We start from the raw sequence: 20,259 nt of genomic DNA on the forward strand, positions 1-20,259 counted from the left end.
TCTCGCAAACACCCTCCCCCAATCATGTCCTCTTCCTAGACTGGCTCTCCCTCCCAAGGACTCCTCTCCATATCCAGACCAGGGTAGGACTGACCTTTTGTTGTTGATGGTGTAATTGTTCTGTCGGGATAGCATCCGGAAGATCCAGTCCTGGAAAAGAACTGGGCTGTCGATGGGGTCACCCCCTATTCTTCAGGCTTATAGGGCTGGGTGTGGCATCAAACACACCCAAATGCATACCCAGAGAAGACCACAGTGTGACACACACACATCCCCTATCCCTCCCCTTCCCCACTTTACCTGGGATGTCACTGAGGGCCATCGTGCATAACCGGCAGAGAGCTCGTAGCTGGTCACACTGGGGATGGAGAAAGGAGCTCAGTGATGGGGGTGAGGTTCTCCCAGTCAAAGGCTTAGACAAGTACCCTGTGCTCTACCCAGCCAACTGCCCAACCCGTGCCCCAGGGGTAGGAGACACTCACCTGCACGGCTTCCGGCACTTGGTGAAACAGCCCAGGCGGTCTGAGGAAAAGGCATCCTGGAGCTTATAGTAACAGTAACCTGTGGGCGCAGAGAGGTGCCACTTTCCTGGGGCAGCTCCACCTTCTCCAGCCCAGACCCAAGAGGTCTCCCAAAATATGTGGGCACCCACATCATCAGGAGCATTACGGCGATGCCTCCTGAGTGGCCGCACCAAAAAATGTTTTAAAAATTAAGCTAAGTCAGAAAACAACAACGACGACGACAAAAACCCAAACAAAAACAATCCAGGACACACGTATGTAAAGATGAGTGGAATACGGACAAAAATCTAAAATCAAAAAGAAAACTGGGAACAACTGTGTCAGAGAAATGAGCTTAGGCCAGAATGAGATGCCACTTCACACCCACCAGACGGCCCTTAAAAAAATAAATAAATAAGCATCAGGGAGGATGTGAAGAAACTAGAACCCTCCTACACTGCTGCTGGGAACGTGAAATGGTGCGGCCACTCTGGAAAAGAGTCTGGCAGTTCCTCAAAATGTCGAACACAGAGTTACGATATGACCCAGACACGCCGCTCCTAGGTCTTTACCCAAGAGAACTGAAACATATGTTCACACACAAAATAGAAACAGGAAATAGAAACACCCCAAATGTCCATCCACTGAAGAATGGGCACGCACACGAGGCAGAGCCGTATGATGGAGTATCATTCAGCCCTGAAAAGGAACCGAGTACAACAGAGGCCACGAGCTGGATGGCCCTGGAGAATGCCGTGCTAAATACAAGACGCCAGCCACTAAGGACCACACAGGACAGGATGCCCTCACATGAAATTCCAGAAGAGGCAAATCGAGAGAGACAGAAAGTAGCTTCATGGTCACCAGGGGTGGGGTGGGGGGCTACGGGTGCTGGACATGGGGAGCTCAGAGAGTGCCAATGGGTAAAAAGTTTCTTTTGGGGGACACCTGGCTGGCTCTGTCTGTTAAGCATCTGCGTTCAGCTCAGGTCATGATCCGAGGGTCCTGGGATCGAGCCCCACATCAGGCTCCCTGCTCAGTGGGGAGCCTGCTTCTCCCTCTGCCTGCCCCCTGCCACTCCCCCTGCTTGTGTGCGCGTGCTCTCTCTCTCTCTCTCTCTCTCTCTCGTTCTCTGACAAATAAATAAATAAAACCTTTTTTTAAAAAAAGTCTCTTGGGAGTGATGGAAATGTTCTAAAGCTGACTGTGGCTGCTGCACAGCTCCATGATTATACTGAAAACTAAAACCACACTAAAATCAAACTGTGCACTTTAAATGGGTGAATTACCTGGGACAGAAATGTTCTCAATAAAGTTGTACCTAAAAAAGGGAGGGAGGGTGAGTCTATGGATCCCCCTTCTCCCCTATTTGCCAAGTTCTAAGCGAGGTTATTGTGTCATTCTTGCTACTCTCAGTTGGCCAGTCTGGAAGTCCTCCATTTCTAACCCAAATCACTCCATCTCCCAGGACTGGGGGGTCTGGAACAGCAAAGCATGGGGGGCAGCTGGGCCCTTTCCTCTGGGGAGTCAGGAGTCCTTAGGAAGCAGCAGACCATGTCCCCCAGTTCCTCTCCCCCATCCTCCTGGCTTCTCATCAATTAGCATTGTTATTTTTCTCTCACAGATCCTCAAACTCACAGCCACTTAGAAATCACTGGGGGCATCGAGGAGCAGTGGGTGAGGAGGCCCTGCTCTGCACACGGGAGAGGGCCATCACATCACACCTTCCCCCTGGGCCTCCGCTTGCTCATGTGAGAAAGGCAACAGTGAGGCCAGATGGCCCCTGAGTTTCCCTCCAGCTCTGATGCGCTCTGACCTAAGGCAGGAGAGATGAGAACAGGAGGCCGGGACTACCAAGTACAGGGCAGAGGAGAGATCCACGGGGAGCACACCCAGGGAAGGGAGGAGGCAGAAAGCTCCACAGGGACAGAGCCGGGAGAGGCAGACAGTAACCCCCGGGGTCTGCCCCATCCCTTTACACGTGAGGAGGCTCATCTCCTCCAGCAACAGCCACCAGCAGGAGGGGAGCTTGGGGAGGAGGACCTCGGGAGGACCGGTCAGTTGTGCCAGGTAAGAGCATGTGCGCCAGGATGGCCAACCCCCTACTTGCTAGTTTCTTGTCTGAGATTTTCTTCCTCACTCAACATCCTAGTACAGAGCTTCCATGAAGCATAACTCAGCTACAGTTACAGAAAGGAACAGGGATTGTCTACTCCTAAACCAGGATAAAAAGGAGATTTCAGTGCTCTCCAAACTTTGTTGATTGTGCCCTCCTGTGGGTAAAAAAATTCTTAAATCGGGTGCCTGTGTGGCAGTCGGTTAGTTGTCCAACACTTGGTTTCAACTCAGGTGGTGATCTCAGGGTCGTGAGATCGAGCCCTACGTTGGGCTCTGCGTGGAATCTGCTTGGGTTCTTCTCTCCCTCTGCCCCTCTCTACCCCCCTCCCTGTGCTCTCTCTCTCTCCCCCAAATAGTCTTTTTAAAAAATCTTAAATAAGGGGCGCCTGGGTAGCACAGCGGTTAAGCGTCTGCCTTCGGCTCAGGGCGTGATCCCGGCGTTGTGGGATCGAGCCCCACATCAGGCTCCTCTGCTGTGAGCCTGCTTCTTCCTCTCCCACTCCCCCTGCTTGTGTTCCCTCTCTCGCTGGCTGTCTCTATCTCTGTCAAATAAATAAATAAAATCTTTAAAAAAAAAATCTTAAGTAACTCTGATATATGTGTTGATTTATAAATTCCATATTTGCTACTATAGAACTAATCCATTAGGTACATTATAAAACATATATAAAATGGAAGATGTTAGGGAATTGGATAGATACATATAACTTCTAGTATTTTCTTCCGGCACCCAGTAAGCGGTCTTATGCCTTGCCCGGTGCCTGGCAAGTGAGACGGGGAAGCTATAGGCAGAGCATGGAGCCAGCAAGGGAGACTTTCCTCACGTGCTTTTCCTTCCTTATGCTGCGAGTTTTTTTCAAATGGGGCAATTCTCTATAAACACACAGAAGCCAAAATGCAAAGAGAGAAGCTGAGAGAGAGGAACAGGGATAGAGGAAAGAGAGAGAGGAAACTGAGAGGTGCATCTAAGGACTGGGACACAGGAGAGAGATAGAGTGAGAATTAGCGTCACAGAGGGACCCAGAGGGGAGCTCTCGCTCCCACTCCAAGAAAGTCCTGGGGCCCAGGGGCAGGCCGGGGGCTCCCTGCAGTCTCACCCCAGGAATGATGCTTCCTGTAGTCACAGAACTCCGCATTCTTGGGCAGTGGGTAGAAGATATAGGCACAGCCACACTCCTTGATCATGTTCTCCTGGAAGCAGGAGCGGATACACACCTGGAGGAGAGAGGGCAACGGCAAAGGGGGTTCAGGCCTGCCCTCCCCCCACACAGCCCAGAAGAGGCAGGGAAGGACAAGCAATTCTCTGCACCCCTCTTTTCACCTGTAACACACACACACACACACCCCTCCAACTTTCGACTGACCAACAGTGCAGGCCTGAGAGATGGTTGCCATAGAAACAGGCTGGTCTCACCTGCTGTGTATACTTGGAACGATAAAGGTTCTCCACAGGGACATCACTGCCATTCTTGGTACAGTCACCATAGTTGCCCCCAAGTCTGTCCAGGGCTTCCTGCGAACCCACATGCACAATGAAATCAGAGGTCAGAGGTCAGAGCAAGTGGCCCAGGCCCCTTCCCGAATCCTCTGTCTTCTCTCAGTCAGGGGATTTATATCTCCTACCCTGCCAGCCTCTCCTGTCTGCGTCGCCATTTCGAAATATGCTCCTAGGGGCCCGCAAGGCCCATCCCAGTGCTACTTTCAAGGACACTGGCTCAAAAGCACCCTGGGAACCTGGGCACGGCCTGAACCCCTCTCAGCACTCCCATCCAAGGTCCTGCCTCATGTCCCTACTTCTCCAGCCCCTCACCCCCGATTCTGCTCCTGAAGACCTCCACCTGCCTCAGACCCACCCCACACGAACTCCCTCTACAGTCTTCTGGCTGTCGAGTCACCTCCCCTGCCCTCTCCAACCTGCGGCTCTCTTCCCAGGCCTCCGAGGCAGCACACTTGCCTTCCTCATGCTGATGGAGGTCTCCACGCCAGGCCGCAAGTTAAAGCCGCCGTCATCCATGAAGGCAGGCTCGTCCTGCCCGTGCACCATTACCCTGGCCCCAGTCACTGTGGACAGCAGCGGGATGAAGTCATTCTGCTCTGTGCGCAGCATCAGGGACAGACCTGGGGGTGCAGAGGGAGCAGAGTGGGGGAGGTCTTGGAGAGTGTTAGGGGATGGAAACCCCCTCTCCCACCTGCCTAGTCTCTAATGCTCCCAGGGAGGGCCAGACCAGGAAGACCACCTACACAGAGATCTGGTAACCCCTGAGCTGGATTCGGGGGTAGGCAGGCAGAACTGGGACAGGATTCCTATCACACCTAGAGCAGACTCTGTGGCACCCATGGGGGCAAAGAACAGAGAGGACTCCTTCCAGCATAGAGAAAGGCACATTGTGGGGAGGCCAGAGACACACAGCATCTCTTGACATGAGCACGAGGCGGGCAAATGTGGGTGAGCAGGACCGTGGGAAGCACTGAGGCAGAGGTCAGGGATGGTGGGAATGAGCAGGGGCTCACCATTTTTGATCCCGGGCATAGAAGACATCCAGAGGTTAGAGCTGTTCTTGCCATTGAAAGTGTAGCAGTTCCCATACATAGGGTGGTGAAAGTGAGAGTAATTCCTATCCAGGAGACAGAGAAAGTAGGGTCAAGAAGGAAAGTGTAGGGGGTGAGAGAGAGCAGGACTTCAGTGACCTTTGATTCCTGATCACCTACTATGTGCCAACACACCCTGGGAGCTTTACCCACACTCCCTCAGCCACTCCAACCAATAGCCTGTGAGGGCATCATGCCCACATCACAGAAGAGGAAGCCGGGGCTCAGAGAGGTCAAGGAGCTGCCTACGGTCACACAAACAATGACGACAAACTTGGGACTCAAACACAGGTCCTCTACCTTCTAGCCCAGTCTCCTCCCACCAGGCCACCGGACCTCACTGGCCTTGTGACCTCTTGTGTCACTGTGTTGCATTATGAAGACTTTGGCAGTGTCCCTAGCCTCTCACGCATCTAAATCTTAGTTCCCCATTTGGACTGTGATCTCCTTGAGGACAGGGGTCACAGCTCATTCATCTCTGTATCATCTCTGGGTTAACTGCATAGTTCCTGGCACATAGACGATAGAGGACATGGTTAATAAACAGTGATCAAACGAATCAAGTGGAGAACTGGGAGGGAACAGAGTCAGAGGAGACAGTGAGGCCGGTGGTGAGCACAGAGCTAAAAGGAGGAAGGTCAGAACCCAGGGCAGGAATGAGCAGGGTTCTGCTGGGATGGCCTTGAGCAAGTCATGTTCTTGAAGCTTATTCTCTTCATCTGTCAAATGTGAAGACTGGAACTAGATGATCTGGAATATTCCATTGGCCTGAGATGTGAAGGATGGGTGCCCATTCTGGGAAGTGCTAGGAAGCCAGCCTTTCCAGAGCAAAGGCTGGATTCAGGGAGGGATGGGAGAAGAGGCTCCAGAAATGAGCAGAAGCCAGTCCTGAAGGGCCCGTGAGCCCTGCTCAAGGGAGTGAGGGCACAGACAGGTTTGATGGGACAGACGCACACCATGGGCTCTATGCAGCAGGTGGAACCAACAGATTAGCTGGGACCACATGGATGCTCCTTAAAAACAGAGCTTAGTAAACAAAACAAAACAAAAAAAAGAGGTGAAATGAGACAGCACCACTTATGCATCCATCACATATATGTTTTGCAAAAACACCTATAAAGAGACACACATTCAGCACAACAGGAGAATCCATGAGAAGCCATGTAACATGATGGTTAAAAGCACAGACTCCAGAACTAAACTACCCAGACCTGAACCCTTGCTCTAACGCGGACTAGCTGTGGGACCAACCACGCTCCTTCATCTCTCTGTACTACAGCTTCCTCTTCCAGAAAACAGGGACGATAACAGTACTTACCTCGCAAGGGTGTTGGAAGGATGAAATCACACTTTGAACAGCACTCAGCACTTAGTAAGAGCTACATAAGTTTGCTATTAAGATTATAGGCATTCATTAAGATGGCTAAAGTAAAAGAGATGGTAGCAAGTGAAGGATGGGGAGAATTTAGAACCCTCATACACTGCTGGGGAAATGTAAAATGGGATGACGGCTATTTAGAAAATAGTCTGACAACTCCTCAAAATGTTTAATACAGAATTACCCTGTGATCCAACAAGCCTACCCCCAGGTGTATGCCTCAGAGAAATCAAAACATACATCCCTACAGAAACTTGTATGGGAATGTTCATAACATTATTCATAATAGTTAAGAAATGGAAACAGTCCATATGTCTATCAACCAAGGAACAGATAAATAAAATGTGGGCTAGCCATACAATGGAATATTATCCAGCCATAAAGAGAACGAGGTGCTGGGGCTCCTGGGTGGCTCAGTCAGTTGAGGGTCCAACTCTTGATTTTGGCTCAGGTTGAGATCTCATGGGTCATGGGATTGAGCCCCGCGTCAGGCTCCACGCTCAGTAGGGAGTCTGCTTGAAGATTCTCTCTCCCTCTGCCCTGCCCCTCCCCGCCTCAAGTAGATAAATAAATCTTTTTTAAAAAGATGGGGGGCACCTGGGTGGCTCAGTCAGTTAAGCGTCTGACCTTCGGCTCAGGTCATGATCTCAGGGTCCTGGGATCGAGCCCTGTGACAGGCTCCCTGCTCAGTGGGGAGTCTGCTTCTGCCTCTCCCTCTGTTTCCCCCTCAGGCCCCCCACTTATGCTCGCTCTCACTCTTTCTCTCTCAAATAAATAAAATCTTTAAAAAAATAAATATAATTAAAAATAGAAATGACTGAAGTGCTGATACATGCCACAACATGGACGGGCCTTGAAAACATTATGCTGGGTAAAAGAAGCCAGAGACAAAGGCCACACAGCGTATGATTCTATGTACACGAAATGCCCACGACAGGCAATCCATTTAGACGGAAAGCAGATTCCAGGTTTCCAGGGCTTGGAGGAGGGGAGGGAATGGGGAGTGACTGCTAGTAGGTGCAGGGTTTCTTTTTAGGGTGAGAAAACATTCTAAAATTAAATAGTGCTTGCACAATTCTGTGAATATACTAAAAATCACTGAATAGTATACATTAAAGGATGAATCTTATGGTGTGTTGTATCTTGATCAAGCTGTTATTAGAGAAAAGATTACGGAAGGAAGGAGAAAGGGGCTTCAACTCGATTCCAGAGGCCATGCGAGACAGTGGAGGATTTTAAGCAGTACTAACTGAAAAAGTTGCAGAATAAAGAGAGGATTTGGAGTCAGAAAAACAGGAGGTGAGGGGATTATAATAAGCCGGGTAAAAAATGACAAGGCTCTGAGCTAAGTGACCTAACCGTCAAGACGGAGATGAACTCTGGACTTTCCGTTGACGGGGAGGTAGGAGCACAGGGCTGGCACAGTGAGAGGATCTTTGGGAAGGTGACATTTAGAGACACTCGGTGGCAGGTGAGCTTTCCAGCAGGTAGCTCCTGTCTTCAAACAAACATGAAGACAAGAGAGACAGGAACAAAATCGTGCACTGGCCAGAGCGTGTGTGCCAGGAGAGGATGGGGGCAGAACCAGGTGACACGTGTCCCTGCTGCCATTCTGCAGCAACATGGGAAGGAAGGGCCCCTAGAGAGTGGAGATACTGCCTCAGCCCCCTTCCTCAGACAGGCAGAGACAGCGGGATGGCACCTGAAAACGTGAAGATCCAGGAGCAGGAGTAGGAGGGGAAAGGGGGGTAGGAGGGGACAGAGGCTGCCACCTGCCACCCCCTCTTTGCAAGGACATTGTGACTGGAGTTCTGGCAGAGGGAATGCCTGGTGGGCAGTGCAGGGGAGTGGGAAGGATCCTTAGGTAGGGCTGCCCTGGCGGCCTAGGGCAAGACACGTTCACCTGTTTGAGTTCAAGAACAATGAGACCCATTTCTCACTGCAGTTTACAAAATGCCCCCACACTTATCTCATGAACATGGAGATGGGTATAATCAACATCCTCATCGCTTGAATAAAAGTGCCAAAAGACCAAGGAGTATATATGTTTTCCCTTTTGGTGTATCCCAAATTCCTAGAACAGTGACTGGCACACAGCCCAGATAGTAAACAGTATTTGTTGAATGAACATTGAAAGAATCTCATTTCTCCCCCCCCCCCATTTTACAAACAAAGACACAGGCTCCGAAGAGTGATGTGAAATGCCTAGAGTCACCAGGCCAGGAAGCTACAGAGCCAGAGCAGGGCCTCAGTTTCCCTCCCTGATTCAATCCACGCTGTTGCCACCAAACCATTACTGTCCAACTCCTCTGAGAAGATGACCTTCCAGGCACTTTGGAGTTTTGTGCTAGTGACAAAGAGGCCTTAGAAAGATGGAGAAGCATGCTTCCTGCCATTGGAGTCTCAAAGCCAGACCTCAACTCCAGCCTTCCCAGGGCATGCATATTATAAGCTGGCTCACTCGGACCCAGCCCTGAAGGAGGCGAGCAGCACAACCTCTGCAAGATAACCCATGGGAAAGAGGTTCGGACCTGGGGTAGGTGCTTCCCCCTCCTCCCTGCACGGAGCATTTCCTGGGTGCTGCCCATATGAGCCTCACATTGCGCTCGGGGAAGGAGACCCTGTGGGGAGCACGGAGCCAGGCCGGAGGGACTCACGCCTGATTGCAGGAGGCCTGGTTGAAGCGGCAGGCGAAGATGAAGTTGTCCAGCATGTCCTCCCCCGGGGACGGAGAAGTGTCCCGCAGTCTCGAGAGAATGTTGATGTAGTGGAAACGGTACCACTCCCTCACTGCATCCACCCCTGACGAGTAAGTCTGGTAAAAGCAGTCCGATTTGTTCTGGTTGCACTAGACACAGAGACCACGGAGTGTCAGAGGGCCAGCAGCAGGGTACAGGCTGCAGGACAGGCTGAGGTCAAAGAATGAGTGGTCTGGGGTCCCGTGGACTGACAGAGCAGGGTTGGGGAGCCAGGAGTGGGGAAGAACAGAAGGCGGGCGGAAGCTGAAGCCCGGAGGAGAGTGGACCAGGAAAGCATGCACTTAAGGGAGTGGTTGGCCAAGGAGACGGGAGCTGTACACACCTTGTGTCATTTATACAGCCTCTGCAAGAGGGTGGGGCAAGCATTCGTCTCCCCATTTTACCGACGGGAAGACCCAGGAATCAAGAGGTTTGCCCTAGCAAGTGAGCTAGGACTAGAACCCAGGTCTCCTGGCTGTATGGTCCCCTCTCCCCAAAGAGGGTTCTCTTCTTTCCTCCGTTACTCTCCCACTTCCGCTTATTCTCCCTTTTATTTTTTATTAAAACAATTTTTTTTAAGTCTCTCCTTTTCCTGTCTCCTTATTCTGTCTTAGGCCGACAGAGCCCTAGTTCCCTACTGGTGGGTCCCGAGTCCCACCAGTGGGGACTGACGGATTCAGAAAGGTGCTTTTTCCACAACAGATTTGACTTCCGGCCGCTGCAACGCTCCCACTGAGGCCCGGGCGAGGAGACCCCACAAGCCGGCACACGGAGAGATGTTATTTAGTTATTTAATGTATTTTGCCGGCGGGCCGACGAGGTCCCGCCTCCCGTCGCTAGGCAACAGAGGCAGGGTCAGGAAAGGCCGCCCAGGCCGGGGCGCCGGGGCGGGGCGGGGGCGGGGCCTCCTGGGGGCGGGGCCTTACGCTGGAAGCCGATCTTCCAGTCCGTCCTGTCCACTTGGGGGTTGTTGTCCTGCACAATGGAGGCGGCGCTGCGGGCTTGGCGGGCCCCGGAGGGCGGGGCCGGGACCGCCAGGCGCTGCAGGGGGTGCGGCCAGGTCTCCCGGAGGTCGCGACGACCGCGGGGATGGGCCTCCAGGGTGTTGGAGAAGTTGTATTTGTACAGGTCGTAGAGCGTCTGCTCCGTGATGCGGTCCAGCTCCTCCAGCTCCCCTTTAATTTGCGTGTACCTGGAAAGCGCGATGGGAAGAGGGTCGGACTGGGGGACGGCCTCGCGCGAGTCCCTGACCCCTGAGGGCCTCAGTTTCCTCGCCCGAAACCGGACCGGTTCATCATGGGGAAGCCTGCGGGGAATAGCTCTGGTGGCTCCCCGGCTCTCTCGGAGGGCGGGGGACGTGGGGGCGTAGACAAGGTGTTCCGCGGGGGCAGTGGAGGCGACTGTGAGCCCCTGCGGTGACGGCATTTATCACGGCCTGTTTATCAGAAGGGAGAGGCGGGAGGCGCCTGTCTGTGGGGCGCTCTCCTCCCACTCGCCCTGGCCGAGATGGGAACCCGGAACTCGTCTGCCCTTTTCCAAGGCGGGAGAGGGTGTGGCCTCGTCCTGCACCCACACGCTCCCTCGGACCCGCGGCGTGCCGGTTATCTCACCCGGGTCCCCTCGGATGCCCCTAAGTGGCCTTTGGGCCCGTCTGCCACCCGGCACCTTCTAAATTAGGGGTGCTTAACTGCACTTCTAGAATTTCCCCAGGAACTTTAAAACTACAGATGCCGCACAGGGGGCCCCTCCCCATCAAAGACTCAGTTTTAATGAGTGATGGGTGGGGCCCAAACACCAGAAGTTAAACACTGTCCAGTATAAATCATCACATTCCTTCTCAGTACAGGCCTTAATACCATCTCCATCATGAAAGTCCATAGTAGCAGTGCCTTAGGGCTAGAATCTACTAAAACAAAACAGACACCTAGAACTAATAAATTCAACATGGTTGTACAAAACCAATGTACAAAAATTAATTGTATTTCTACATCATAGCAACAAAAAGATGGGAAAATGAAACCACAAAACACCACCATATTAAATAACATGGACAACATCAAATACCAGGAATAAATTTAATGAAAGATAGGCAAGAGCTTTATCCTGAAAATCATGCTGAGAGAACTCAAAAACCAGAACAAATGGAGAGTTACATGAGTTCACGGGTCAGAAACTCTGTATAGTTGTCTCCCAAATTGGTCTTGAGGTTCAGCACAACCCCTAGCAACACTTCAGCCGACATTTTGAAGAAACAGACTGGCTGATTCCGACGCATATGTGGAAATGCAAAGAATGTAGAGTGGCCAAAACAATTTTGTTAAGTTTATTTATTTATTTTTAAGTAATCTCTACATCTAATGTGGGGCTCAAACACAGAACCCTGAAATCAAGACTCACATGAACTCTTCTGAGCCAGCCAAGCACCCCCAAAACTATTTGGGGGGGGTGACTGGGTGACTCAATTGGTTAAGTGTCTGCCTTCGGCTCAGGTCATGATCCCGGGGTCCTGGGAATTGGGCTCCCTGATCAGCACGGAGTCTGCTTCTCGCTCTGCCCCTCCCCCCCTTGTTGTCTGTCTGTCTGTCTCTCTCTCCCCCCCCAAATAAATAAAATCTTTAAAAAAAATTTCTTTTTGGAAAAGAGCAAAGTTGGAGTACTTGACTCCCCCTGACTTCAAACTCACTGTGAAGCCACGGTCATCAAAACAGTGTAGTGCTTATATAAGGATAGACAGTAGATTAATGGAACAGAATAAAGTCCAGAAATAAACTCACACATGTACAGTCAACTGAGTTTTGACCAAAACACTAACTCAATTCAATGGAGAAAATAATTTTTTCAAACAGATGGTGCTGGAACAACTGTATGCTGTATTGAGAAGAAGAAAAAAAGGAAACTCAATCTCCACCTCAGTTTATACACAAAAATTAGGTCAGTTTGGATCACAGACCTAAACATAAAATTCAGAACCAGAAAGATTCTAGTAGAAAACATCAAAGATATCTTCATGACCTTGAGGTAGGCAAACATTTTTTGGAATAAAAAATATCTAAGGAAGCAACTGAAGAATCACTAAACTCTACCTCTGAAACTAGTAATACACTATATGTTAATTAATTGAATTTAAATAAAATAAAGTAAAATAAAAAATACCTTAGGAAGAACTTATCCTGCAATGTAAAGACCTCTGACAAATCATCAATAAAAAGGCAAATTGTTTTTAAATGAACCCAAAACAAAAATAATAAAAGTAAAAACGCACCAAAAGATATACACAAATAGTCCCTAAACACATGAAAAAGTGCTCAACATAATTAGTCCTCAGGGAAATGCAAATTAAAACCATAATGATTGATTCACTATGGTATACACCTGAAACTGATAGAATATTGTACAACAAAAAATACAAATTCTTTAAAAGGCAAACTTCTAAAAAAAAAAAAAAAGGAACAAGGTACCATTTAACACCCATTAGAAAGGCTAAACCTAGGGGCGCCTGGGTGGCTCAGTCAGTTAAGCATCTGACTCTTGATTTTAGCTCAGGTCTTGATCTCAGGATCCTGCATTGGAGCCTACTTAGAAAAAGGAGGGGGGAAGGGCAACTGAGTGGCTCAGTCGGTTAAGCGGCTACCTTCAGCTGGGGTCATGGTCCTAGGGTTCTGGGATTGAGCCCTCCATCGGGCTCCCTGCTCAGCAAAGAGCCATCTTCTCCCTCTCCCTCTGCCTGCTGCTTTGCCTACTTGTGCTCTCAATCTCTGTCAAATAAAGAAATAAAGTCTTTTTAAAAATAAATAAATAAGTAAATAAATAAATAAGTAAAGGCTAGACCTAAACGACTGACACCATCAAATGCTGGTGAGAATGGACAGCAGCTGGAGTTGCAGCTGGTGGGAATCTAAAACGGCACAGTGGAGGGCCGTTTGGAAGCCCTCGACTACCAAAGTTAAACATACATCTACCTTATGACCCAGCAATTTCACTTCCGGATGTTTTACCCGATTCCACTCCTAGCTATTTATTCAAGCATAATGAAAACATAAAGACTTGTATGTGAATGTTCATAGCGGCTTTATTCATAATAGCCAAAAGGCTTGAAAACAACCCGCATGTCCATCAATACCTCTCAGCAATAAATGGAGGCTGATACAGGCAAAAAGCATTGGAGAATTTCAGAAATATTAAGTTTGGTAAAATCAGTAAGTTGAGCCAGACACATGCAAAAAAACTGAAATTCACATCGTGTGATTCCTTCTATATAAAGTCTGAGAACAAATCAAACTAACTGATGGTGACAGAAGTCAGGGAATGACCGTGGAGATGGAGAGGAATGGACTTTGGAGGGCCCCCAGGTAATAGAAATGCTCAGGATCATGACTGTCAAACCTCAGTGAGGACCTAAGATTTGTGCCTGTTACTGTATATCAATTATACCTCAATTATTTTTTTAAGATTTTATTTATTTGTGAGAAAGAGTGGGCAAGAGAGAAAGAGAGGGAGCAGGGGGAGGGGCAGAGGGAGAGGGAGAAGCGGACTCCCCACTGAGCGGGAAGCCCACTGTGGGACTCTCTCCTGGGACTCTGGGATGTGTTCTGAGCCCAAGGCAGACACGGAACACACTGAGCCACCCAGGTGCCCAATTATACCTCAATTAAAGAAAAAGTCAAGGGGCACCTGGGCGGCTCAGTCGGTTGGGTGTGCGACCCTTGGTTTCGGGTCAGGTCATGATCTCAGGGTGGTGAGATGGAGCCTGCTTAAGATTCTCTCTCTCGGGGCACCTGGGTGGCACAGCGGTTAAGCATCTGCCTTCGGCTCAGGGCGTGATCCCGGCATTATGGGATGGAGCCCCACATCAGGCTCCTTCGCTATGAGCCTGCTTCTTCCTCTCCCACACCCCCTGCTTGTGTTCCCTCTCCTACTGGCTGTCTCTCTCTGTCAAATAAATGAATAAAGTCTTAAAAAAAAAAAAGATTCTCTCTCTCCCTCTTCCTCTGCCTCTCCCCTCACTCACACTTTCTCTTTCTGTCTCTGAAAAAAAAAAAAGAGGAAAGGGGAGGGAAGAGGAGAGGGGAGAGGAGAAGGAAGATGGGAGGGGAGGGGAAAGGGGAGGGAAGAGGGAAGGGAAGAGAGGAGGGGAGGAGAGGGAGAAGAGGTCAAATACCTGTGTGTCCAGGTTAGTGGGAAAGGGTGGGACCCAAACAAGATTGTTGTACAAGAACCCCAGTGTCCCTAATCTCTAGGCCGTATCTTATCTCCTCCACTTGGCTGTTTCTCTCTCCTTCATTAAGTCTAGCTGGCTGGACACCAGGCATTAGCTCCAGCTGCCCTTCATCCCTTCGCAAAACGTAGCTCAGGTCAAAGGTGTGTGCTTGACATTCCCAAAGACTTGCTTGTGATGGGTAATTAAAAGGACGGCAGAAACAGTCTTTATTGAGCACTTACTCTGAGCCAGGCACTGTGGTATTAGAATGCACATTATTTAATGTAATCTTCAGTGTAATTCAGCAACTGTTGGCCACTGTTAGCTAATACTATTGTCATTCCTTTTTACAGGTGAAAAACCTGAGGCAGGTGGCTCGTTCCAGGTCACCCAGCCAGGAACCAGGTCAGAAAGCACTCTATCCATCACACTGTCCTCCACTCTGTCCCTGCAGCTCTGGCTATTTTAGGAGGTTGGCAAGCTCCCAGAAGGAGCACTGGAGCCAGAATTAACTGGATGTGGGTCCTGGCGTTCCGGCCACACACTTCTAGCCGGGTAATGGTGGTAAGTAACGCAACCTTTCTGAATCCAGCCTCAGTTTCCCCACCTGTAAAATGGGCATAACATAGATCTGTGTACCACCTGAAGCTCTTGGCGGGGGGGGGTTAAATAAGAAAATATTCAGTGACACAAAATGAAGTGGTCACTGAATATATCAGGAAGACATGGACAGGAGCCTAAAGCCCAGGAAACTCAGCTGTCTTTCTCCTGGTCACATAGGAAGAATCTGGGTCTGCCACCTTGGCTGGAGTTATTTTCACATCAGCCATCACACCTCTGGCTGAGCGTTCCCTTTCCACACCCCCCCAAGCTGTCTCAAGTTCCTCTGTGCCCTCTTCTGCCCTGTACACCCCCCTCACCCTCATCATCGACTCATCACCTTCCCTAGCCACACTGCTCGTCCCCACGGAGCCCCAGGCTGTCCCTATGCCAGTTCTCCCCTTGGTGCCCCCCTCCATTCAGCTCCTTCCTGCCTCTTCCAGAGAGGCGACTCACGAAACCCCACCCCCCACCTCCAGGAGAGGCCAGGCTCCATACAAAACACACTCCCTCCCCAAGGTCGGCTTCTCTCCTTTTAGTAGAGGGGGGAGGGGAGCCTTAAGGAAGGGAGCGGAGTTCCCATATGACCCCTTCAGAAAACAAATCTCTCCCTCCCTTTGGGTTGACACCTAGAACTAAGAGAAGTGACACTGAGTAAAACCCACTAATGACATCAGATCTTATCCTCCAAGCAGGAGGGCGCTGGCAAGAGGAGAGCAGGGCCAGAGCGGGAAGAAAGAATGCAAACCCAGATGGCTCAGGTGGTTAGGCGTCTGCCTTCCACTTGGGTCAGAATCTCAGGGTCCTGGGATAGAGCCCCACGTCTGGATCCCCACTCAGCGGGGAGTCTGCTTCTCCCTCTCCCTCTTCCTGCAGCTCCCCCTCCTTGTGCTCTCTCTGTCTCTCTCTCTCAAATAAATAAATAAAATCTTTTAAAAAAAAATGCAAACGTGGGGCTTCAGGAAGACAGCCCAGCCTTCCAACCTTGACCTCCTACCCAGTCGCGGTCACTACAGCGCTACGTTGAAGGGTGGGTACAGCCTCACGCAATTCAGTCAGGCAGGCATTACTATCTCCATTTGACAGCTGAGGAAACTGAGGACCATCCATCAATGGGGCAGCTTCTCCAGGGCCACTCAGCAAGGAAGTCCCAGAGCCAAGATTTGAGCCCACGCCTGTCGACTTCATGGTCCCTGCTTTTCCCACGCCTTCTGCCTCCGGGCTCAGAAGCACTACAGAATGGGCAGCAAAATCTCCTTTCCCTGCAGCTGGCCATCTCCCCTCCAGCCCCTCTTCTCTGCTCAGGACAGACTAGCAGGAGCAGGGAGACTGAGAGCCGTGTTCCTGTGTGCATCCCCTTCCTCCCCCTTTCCCGTCGGCGGCCTTCTCTCACACGAGAGCCCTTCTCACTGGGCAGCCTTGGATTTGCCCCGGCCTTCATCCCACCCCACAGGAGGACCCTAGTAGGGCATTCTCAGCCAGTATTCTGGAAGCACTAGGCAGGGGTGAGCTCTGGAAACTCACCAGCTTCCTCTCCATCCAGTGTGCATCTGGGCACCTCCTCTCCGCCCTCCCTCCTCCAGGGACCACCTAGAAACCTTGACTTCCTTTCCTTGGCCCCTTCCTCAGCCCCATGCTCCTCCACATCTCAGCGCGTCCAACCTGCCTCCCGGCGGGCTGTAAACAGCCAGCCCTGATGGAAACATTCGACACACACACGGCCTCTGGGAGCTCAGCCTTCACCACACCATGTTCAGGGGCAGGTGCCCTCGAGCAGCCCCTCAGCTGTGAGCCCCCCTGCAGGCACAGTCAGCCCCTCTAGAGTCAGTTCCGAGCTCTCAGATTGCATGTTCAACACAGTCCCGGCTGCAACATGTTAAGAACAACAGATGTTCACAAACTAATGCTTGTTCTGAGGATGGACAGCTCGGCTGGTGACAGCTCTAGAAACCATTTCATCCAAGGAACTAAGGAACTAAGTCCTAATCCGCTCTCAGAGCGGATGTCTGAGCCTTGCCCACTGTTTAGATGGTTTGCCTTCTAGCAATTACTTATGCTTTCTGCCTCTGCTTCACCACCTGTAAAATGGGACCATTCATAGTACTTGTGGCATCGATTGTTACAGGGAGCGGTTGAGTTAATACATGAAAAGTCCTGAGAAGAATACCCGGCAGAGGACACGCTGTGCAACTCTTGCTGTTGTTTTGCTATCGTTACCGTGGGTGGAGAAGAGCAGGCCACGGAGACACGGGAGCACTGCCTGCCACTTATCCACCATGCAACTCTGTGGGCTTAAAAAAGTAGAGCCTGAGAGCAGATTCCAGTCCTGGCCCCTCCACATAACAGCTGGGTGACCTTTGCAAAACCTGTAGGTTCTCAGAGCCTCTGTTTTCTCATCTGACTCGGCGGGAGAAATCTCCTTCCTTATCTAACAAGCTTGTTAGGAGGCTCAGAATCTGATAGTGCATTTTGCAAGCTGCACCTCGCAGGTGCTGCTGTCCTAGGCACACCTGAACACCGCCTGGTCGGTGGGTGAAGAAGGAGATGTCTTTAGGGTTGCTTCAAAGAGACACAACCAGGAGCAAAGGCTAGAAGTTTTAATCGAGGTCAACTGCAGCTTTACCTAAGGAAGAACGTTTTTGTTGTTGTTTTTTAGAGAGAGAGTGCACAGGTGCAGGGGTAGGGGAGGGCAGAGGGGCAGAGAGGGGGAGAGAGAATCCCAAGCAGGCTCCACGCCCATCATGGAGCCCGACACAGGGCTTGATCCCAGGACCCAGCGATCGTGACCTGAGCCAAAGGCAGACACTCAACCAACTGAGCCACCCAGGTGCCCCTAAGGAAGAACTTTCTAGGGACAGCTGCTACAGAGTTGGGGAGGGTCCTGACATGAGAAGGAGCCCATCACTGGGGCCAAGGAGGGCAGTTCTAAGCGTCTGGGCTCTGGTCCCTGCCAGGCCTGCCATCGCAGAGCCTGCTTTCGAGAACTTACAGGCTTAGGGATAGAAGGCCCAGCTCAGAGCCCTCACTCTCCACAGTGTCTCTCTTTCGGGAATTGCCCCTCTCCTCAGCCACCCCTGTGCCATGCCTCTGCTTTGCCATCTTGGGAAGGGATCCCATGACCTTTGTTGTCTGAGAATCTCAAGCTTCTCCTTAAGTCCAGCCTCAGTCCCTTCTGAGACTAGATGAAAAATATGTTCTTGGGCTCTGTTTTCTGTGAATGTGGATATGACTGGCTCTCTCTCTTGGGTGAAAAAAGCCCTCTGTTGAACAGAAAGAAAGGGACTGCACTAGCTGACCCTTCACACTGGATTCTTAGCACTTCCTTGCTTAGTATGGAAGGTCTTAAGCCCTTGCCCCCTCTCCCAGAAATTACAAAGCAGCCCAGGACCACTCTGCCTCTGCTGGCCGTGGACGTCCTGCTGCCAGCCGTGGGCATCCCTGCTCTGAATCTGCCTCATTCCTGTTATCTCACCAGCTCTTCTATCCTGTCCACTGGTTTACATCTCCTCCCTGCCACTTCCTTGTAGGATTCATTCATCTGGCCCGTCTCCTGCACCTGCTGCCAGCCAGCAGCCATGATTCACACTCGGGTCACCACCCGCCCGGCTGCGTTAACCTGTCCACCCACCCCTGCCTCTCTCCTTGAACGGGAGCCAAGAGCCCTGGATTCCTCTCTCCTGCACTCCTAATGAGTATCCCCCATCTTTTTTTTTTTAAGAATTTATTTATTTGAAATAGAGAGCAAGGTGGGGAGGGGCAAAGGCAGAGGGAGAAGCAAGCTCCCCGCTGAGCAGGGAGCCTGCCCAGCACTTGATCCCAGGACCCCGAGATTGTGACCTGAGCCGACTGAGCCGCCCAGGCACCTTGAGTACCCCTCATCTTATTCCTGCTCTTCCCCATGGACCCACCAGCAGCCTGCAACCCTGTGGCGCCTTCGCCCAGCCCCTCCTTAAAGGGCAGAGGGAGAAAGAGCTTGAAATCAAACACACTTGGTTTGTGACTCAGCCGTAACCTGAGATACACTGGCTGCTAGGTGGGGTGGGTGGGTTGGGGGTGGCAGGGTGATTGTTCACCTGTGTGAACTTGGGCAGGTTACTTAACCTCTCTGGGCCTCAGAATCCTCATATAGAACACGGGACTAATACTACTACCTACTTCAGAAGTCTTTTGGGAGAATTAGATAATTTCATAAAATGTAAACTTACATCTGGTATACATTAAGTACTGCAGAAGTGTTAGCTACTATTGTTATTTCTTTATTATTTGCTGTGTGACCTTGCTTAAATTATTTCACCTCCATTTCTAAATGAAATAATAATAATTTCTTATCCATGGACTTGCCAAGATTAAATGGGATAATGCTTATAAAGCACCCAGTGCAGGGGGCCTGGGTGGCTTATTTGGTTAAGCGTCTGCCTTCGGCTCAGGTCATGATCCCAGGATCCTGGGATGGAGCCCCCACATAGGCAGAGGGCTCCCTGCTCAGCAGGGAGCCTGCCTCTCCCTCTCCTCCCCCCTCATGTTCTCTCACTATCTCTGTCTCTCTCTCAAATAAAAAAAAAAATCTCTAAAACACGAAAAAAAAGGAAAAATATAAATAAATAAAGCACGCAGAGCAGGGGAGAGCATGTAGCAAGTGTTCAACGTTGTTCCCCATGCTAGCGGGCCTTCCCTGACTCCCCACCTGTCCTGGGTGCACTCTCTCCGCTAAGCCCTGCGGCCATCAGGCAAGCAGGAGAGATTCTTTCTGTGTGGACACGCGTCCTCAGCCTGCCATTCTGGTCTCACTCTGTGGTGCTTGCTCCTGGCCTGCCCATGACCCCGGCCCCTGCAAAACCTTAGGTAATATGAAGGCCTCAACAGATGGAGCCCACCCCTCTCCATCTCCTACCTGTGTCTTCCAAGTACAAATATTTATCAAGAGCCTACTACCCAGCCTGTTGTCCCTCCCACCATCCTGCCTTCCCCACCCTTCTGGCTCAGAGTGGTCCGGGGTCCCAGGTCTCCACCATGGCCCAAGGGGGTGAAGAGGAATAAGTGGGGGGAAAGATCAGGCCAGGGAAGCAGCAGAGGGTCAAGAAGAAGAGGAGCAGAAGCCCACGGGCACCAAGGAAGGAAAATGAGGCTGAATGGGAA

At 50.9% G+C, this 20,259-nt stretch overlaps 1 protein-coding gene across 5 annotated transcripts in view; it reads right to left on the reverse strand.

The window, feature by feature from the left end:
- SCNN1A (sodium channel epithelial 1 subunit alpha) overlaps positions 1 to 20,259 on the reverse strand; it is a 32,271-nt gene that overhangs the window by 1,898 nt on the left and 10,114 nt on the right. For 4 of the 5 annotated variants that reach the window (XM_034645097.1, XM_034645099.1, XM_034645098.1 and 1 more), the window contains 9 exons: positions 10,253 to 10,518; positions 9,246 to 9,438; positions 5,133 to 5,236; positions 4,576 to 4,739; positions 4,036 to 4,134; positions 3,719 to 3,836; positions 483 to 561; positions 301 to 358; positions 95 to 150 (listed from right to left, as the gene is read on the reverse strand). In XM_034645097.1, the coding sequence (XP_034500988.1) occupies positions 95 to 150; positions 301 to 358; positions 483 to 561; positions 3,719 to 3,836; positions 4,036 to 4,134; positions 4,576 to 4,739; positions 5,133 to 5,236; positions 9,246 to 9,438; positions 10,253 to 10,518 (1,137 nt within the window). Of the gene's footprint in view, positions 1 to 94; positions 167 to 300; positions 359 to 482; positions 562 to 3,718; positions 3,837 to 4,035; positions 4,135 to 4,575; positions 4,740 to 5,132; positions 5,237 to 9,245; positions 9,439 to 10,252; positions 10,519 to 20,259 lie in introns of all 5 variants that reach the window. The other variant, XM_034645101.1, reaches the window with a different exon arrangement.

Source organism: Ailuropoda melanoleuca, chromosome 16 (assembly GCF_002007445.2).
Source record: "Ailuropoda melanoleuca isolate Jingjing chromosome 16, ASM200744v2, whole genome shotgun sequence".
NCBI classification, from domain to species: Eukaryota; Metazoa; Chordata; class Mammalia; order Carnivora; family Ursidae; genus Ailuropoda; species Ailuropoda melanoleuca.